This window comes from Mus pahari, chromosome 10 (assembly GCF_900095145.1).
Source record: "Mus pahari chromosome 10, PAHARI_EIJ_v1.1, whole genome shotgun sequence".
NCBI classification, from domain to species: domain Eukaryota; kingdom Metazoa; phylum Chordata; class Mammalia; order Rodentia; family Muridae; genus Mus; species Mus pahari.
Genome location: NC_034599.1, coordinates 45,686,428 through 45,691,598, shown reverse-complemented (window position 1 = coordinate 45,691,598; position 5,171 = coordinate 45,686,428). Strand labels below are relative to the sequence as shown.

General features: G+C 42.7%; 1 protein-coding gene across 5 annotated transcripts in view; it reads right to left on the bottom strand.

Moving 5' to 3' along the window:
* Positions 1-203: 203 nt before the first annotated feature.
* Positions 204-5,171, bottom strand: part of Il18 (interleukin 18) — a 27,540-nt gene continuing 22,572 nt past the window's right edge. For 3 of the 5 annotated variants that reach the window (XM_029543630.1, XM_021207590.2, XM_029543629.1), the window contains 3 exons: positions 3,976-4,107; positions 2,665-2,798; positions 208-555 (listed from right to left, as the gene is read on the bottom strand). In XM_029543630.1, the coding sequence (XP_029399490.1) occupies positions 331-555; positions 2,665-2,798; positions 3,976-4,107 (491 nt within the window). In that variant the 3' untranslated portion in view covers positions 208-330. Of the gene's footprint in view, positions 556-2,664; positions 2,799-3,975; positions 4,108-5,171 lie in introns of all 5 variants that reach the window. The other 2 variants (XM_029543631.1, XM_029543632.1) reach the window with 2 other exon arrangements.

The following is a 5,171-nucleotide window of genomic DNA, read 5'->3' as shown; positions in this document are numbered from 1 at the left end:
ACATTATCTTAAAAATCACCATAGAATTGTATCAGGCTTTAGTGACACGTTGAGACTGTTATTGCCTCTCTCAAGACTCAGTTGCTATGGGGTAAGGCTCATCCATGTGCTAATTCACACGTGGCTGATTCCTTTCTTTTTATCTTCTATGTTGTGATGCATCCGGGACGATTCTCCAGGGAGTAGAAATTGGGCTAGACACATGAGACAAATAAATGTGTTTACTTTATAAATCATGCAGCCTTGGGTATTTTGTTATGGAAATACAGGATAGGTTATCATGAGGCTCATATGTACTAACCATCTTTCTGGAACACAGACCCTCCCTACCTAATTTTGATGTAAGTTAGTAAGAGTGAACATTACAGATTTATCCCCATTTTCATCCTTTTTTTTCAAAATGAGTTTGAAACCATCATCTTCTTTTTGGTAAGCTAGAAAGTGTCCTTCATACAGTGAAGATTCAAACTCCATTTTGTTGTGTCCTGGAACACGTTTCTGAAAGAATATGAGATCACTTTTTATATCATCAATATTTTCAGGTGGATCCATTTCCTGTGGAGAAAACACAAAACACATAGTTTTAAAGGATATAAACAACTGTGGCAGGAGCGATGAAAGGCCTGGGGTTAAGAGTGCTTGCTGCTCTGCTCTCAGTGGTCTGGAATTTGGCTCCCAGTATCCACATGGGGGCAGATCACAAATGCCTGAACTCCAGCACCAGGGGATCGACTCTTCCTTCTGACCTCTGAAGAAACTACACACACACACACACACACACACACACACACACACACACACACAAAGTGAAATATTTTAAAGAGGATATTAACAAATTGAATATGTACAGTTTATTTAGAAGTGTATTGCTAAGCAGACCTAAAGCAGTTTTAATTTTTTCAAAAGAAAAAAACCTCTGAATATAGAATAAATGAGTATTGACCACCTTTCTTTAATTCTTTTTTTTTAAAGCTTTATTTATTTATTTCATGTATGTGAATACACTGTCACCGTCTTCAGACACACCAGAAGAGGGCATCAGATCCCTTTACAGTGGTTGTGAGCTACCATGTGATTGCTGGGAACTGAACTCAGGACCTCTGGAAGAGCAGTCAGTGGTCTTAACCACTGAGCCATTTTTCCAGCCCATTAACTCTTAACTTCCTTTTTCTCCCATCCATTCTGACCTTTTCCACCCCAGAACGCTCTTCCATATTCAGGCCTCCTGATTCCCTTATGCCTAGAGAGCTTCCTTCTGTTCTCTTCCACCAAGTGGAGTCTGTCTGTCTGCAAATGATGAAGTAAAGTTCTAGCGAAGATGGCTGTCTCTTTGGGCTAATTCCTGTTCTTGTCTTCCTCAGTTGTCCGTAGCTACAAACACTGATGCCCTCCTCCTTGAGCTCCGCAGCTCACAGTGAGATGAGGAGGTGCCAAGAAACTCAGCTGCTTCTTTCTGTGGATCCTGGAACTAAGCTGCAGCGTGATTAAACCCAGTAGCTGTGCTATGACTGTGTCTTGGGTTTCCCAATAGCACAGCTGTACTGACTCAGTCTGTGGCCCCTGATTCTGCCTTTCTGCCAAGCGTGCCAGTGCACAGTTGTCCCTCCTTTTTGTCTAGAGTATAGTCCCTTTGGTGGGTCCTGCCTAGAGAGACCAAGTGCTGATCCCTCTCTCTTTTGTTCAGACACCAGAGTCTATCAGGATTCGGTGTCTGGAAGCTGTAGTCCCTCACACTGGGCCTGTAACTGCTAGGAGTGCCTGGCTTTTTCTATTCTTACATCTTGTCTACCTTTTCAGGGGGTGTTAGAAAATACGGGCACTGCCTGAGATTTTTCCATGTTAATCATAGAACTAATATTTTGGAGTTAATTTCGACTCCATGGTAGCAAAGATCACATTGATCTTATGGATTGATAGAGAAATCTCTAGAATTGAAAGGCATCTTAACCCTTTAGATGCATAGAAGACTCTGAGGAGGATTTAACTGAACTAGTTATAGAGTTGATAGTCATAGTTTTTGGCCATTGTCCTTTATGAACAAGTATGGCCTGGGGGTTGATAGTCATGTTAAGTACTCTCTCACTAGCAGCTGCTTCTGAAACCGTGCCTGCTAAACCACAACTTAGGGAGAGACTGTAAGCTGCAGGAGTTGATCTAGGACCAAAGTCTAGCTCAAAGTCTAGCTGAGAACTAATCCTTAGCTATGAAGCCCTAGTGATACAGCAGGAGATGCAGTTGGGTGTTATCCAAACCCTGTCTATGGCCACAGTGGCTAAGACTTGTATTAGTGGAAGACCCAGAGCATGAGACAGGGTACAGTGACAGACACCTGTAATCCTAGCACATGGGAGTAGAGATGGAAGGGTTAAAAGTTCAAGGTCACCCTCAGCTATACACTGAGTACAAGGTCAGTCTAGGATATAAGAAATCCTTTCTGAAAAGAAAACACTCAGTGGTCATTTCCTCTCTCACAGACTCACAGACAAAATTAGACAAGCAAGTATCGTCACACTAGGTCAAAGGCTTGACAATTTCCTACTACCATCAATTTCAGTGGATGTCTCTGGTCTTCCAGCTCTAGATAAAGGGTTGGTCTGAAAAATCCCTGCATGTTATCATTTTGTCCATTAATATTACTAAAACCCAAATGAAGCTGAATCTTACCTCAAAGGAAATGATTTTGTTCTTACAGGAGAGGGTAGACATTCTTTCATTCTTCACAGAGAGGGTTACAGCAAGTCCTCTTACTTCACTATCTTTATACATATATATTATCAGTCTGGTCTGGGGTTTACTTTCTGAAACAAATATTAATAAGTGATGCCACTAATTACAATAGTTTTTCCACAAATCAGCACCTGTAGAAATTTAGCCAAAAGCTAGATCCACCTTAATAGACCGATCACTACCCTGCACACAGTTTGGCCAGACAGTTGACAGACATGATGCCCCGTTGGCCAGACATCCTTTAAAACACACTTACAAGGTGTTATAAAACATGAGTGGGCAACATGAGTGTGCTAAAAATATTCTGAATTGGGTCTGAGAAGATGGCTCAGTGATTAAGAGCACTGACTGCTCTTCCAGAGATCCTGGGTTCAGTTTTGAGCACCCACATGGCTCTTACAACTGTCTGTAATTTCACACAGACATACACACAGGCAAAACATCAATATACATAAAAAAGATATTCTGAATGTATTAAGGACACTCTGATTTTTTTTTGAGTGTGTTAAAGATCTGCATGCCTTTATTTCCATGACTCGGGAGGCAGGGGTAGGTGGATCTCTGAATTTTAGGTCTGTCTGGTCTATAGAGTTCTAAGCCTGCCAGGAATACATAGTGAGATCCTGTCCCCAAACAAAAACGAAGCAAACAGAACATTATTCTGAATCTAAAGACTATGTTTAACTGTTGAATGCTCAACAGAATATTAAAAACCTATTTGCTGAGGTAAAAATCTTTGGATAGGATTTTCTTTTTCGAAAATATGCATTCTACCAGGCCCTGACCTGTGTGATTTGGAACGTATGACTTGAGACGCCCAGTAACCGTGCCATCCTCTGAGGTGCTCTTGTGTTCTGGTGGAAGGCAGGCTCATTTGAAATGCTTTGTTTTGTTTTTAATATTGAGCTTTGATGGTGTCAGTCGTATGTTTAGCTCTAACCAGTGGGGATAAAGCATCTAACTTGATGGGGCTCTTCCTCAGAGGATACACTTAGAATAAGGGAACTAGTGATACACATGTAGACTCAGAGTGACTTGTCCTCTGCCAGTGTCTTTATTGGACCCAACTCCTACTTCCAACTAAAAATATGGGCATGCTCTAAAGTGAAATTATATTTATTACTGTGACTTTCCATTTAAGGATGGAGTCAAAGATGCAATATTTGAAAGTGTAGGCAGTAAAAAGGGGGAAAGAACAGTGGGTGGTCAGCTCATCTCTGTGTTTATAAATAAATAGGGGGAAAGTACCAATTATATCAATATCAGTCATATCCTCGAACACAGGCTTTCTTCTGTCAACGAAGAGAACTTGGTCATTTATATTCCGTATCACTGCGGTTGTACAATGAAGTCTGCCAAAGTTGTCTGATTCCAGGTCTCCTATAATATACATTGAATCATTAATGGTTAGGTTTTCTTTTCAGATAACAGACCAAGTACTACTGTTCTCTAGAGTCAGTACATACCACTAGATGCAGCAACGATCAAGCTGACTGCTGTATTCATCCGCTTCTAAGACACCCTGTTTCCTGTTTGTCCTTGGAGCTACTCTCCAGCCAAAGGTTCCACTGTCTTACTGTCTGATCAGCCTCCTGCCCTTCTGTTTCCTTCCATTTTGACTTATGCTGTCCATGTTCTTAGTCCTTACAAAGCCCTCCCATCCGTCTCCTGCTCCTGGGAACTCTTCCCTAGCTCATCTCCTTCTTGCCCTTCCCTTCTAACCACACCTTGCACTTCATTGTGGCATCTTGTTAGTGCCATGAATTCTTAACCTGCTTATGCAGATGTGAGAACTGTCTCACCCTGGCTCACCAGTGGGCAGTAGTTGGTTTTCCAGTTGAGTGCTGTCTCCCAGTCCACAGCTGAAGCTTCAAGTCTTGCTGCTCTCTGGATCTTTACACCACCATCCCTACTTTCCCCTTCAGGGAATTCTCTCTCTCCCTCTCCACCCCACCTTTCTCCCTCTTCCTCTACATCTTTGTCTTCTTCTCCTTCCCTCCCCTGACCCCCACCCCCCATCTCTTTTCTTTTGTGAGATAGGGTTTCTCTGTATAGCCTTGGCTGTCCTGGACCTTGCTCTGTAGACGAGGCCAGCTTCAAACTCAGAGATCTGCCCCCCTCTGCCTCCTAAGTGGGCTAAAAGGTGTGTGCCACCACACTAGACCAGTTCGTTTCCTTTACTAAAGAAAAATACTGGAAAAGTGTTCCAGTGTCCAAGGGAGAGCCCACTTGAACTCCAAGTAATGGGTTGAAGCTTTGATTTCCCAGCTCTTACTTGTCTGCTGTCAACCTGGCACTTCTGTTTTTTGTTTTTTTCGAGACAGGGTTTCTCTGTGTAGCCCTGAATGTCCTGGAACTCACTCTGTAGACCAGGCTGGCCTCGAACTCAGAAATCTGCCTGCCTCTGCCTCCCAAGTGCTGGGATTAAAGGCGTGCACCACCAC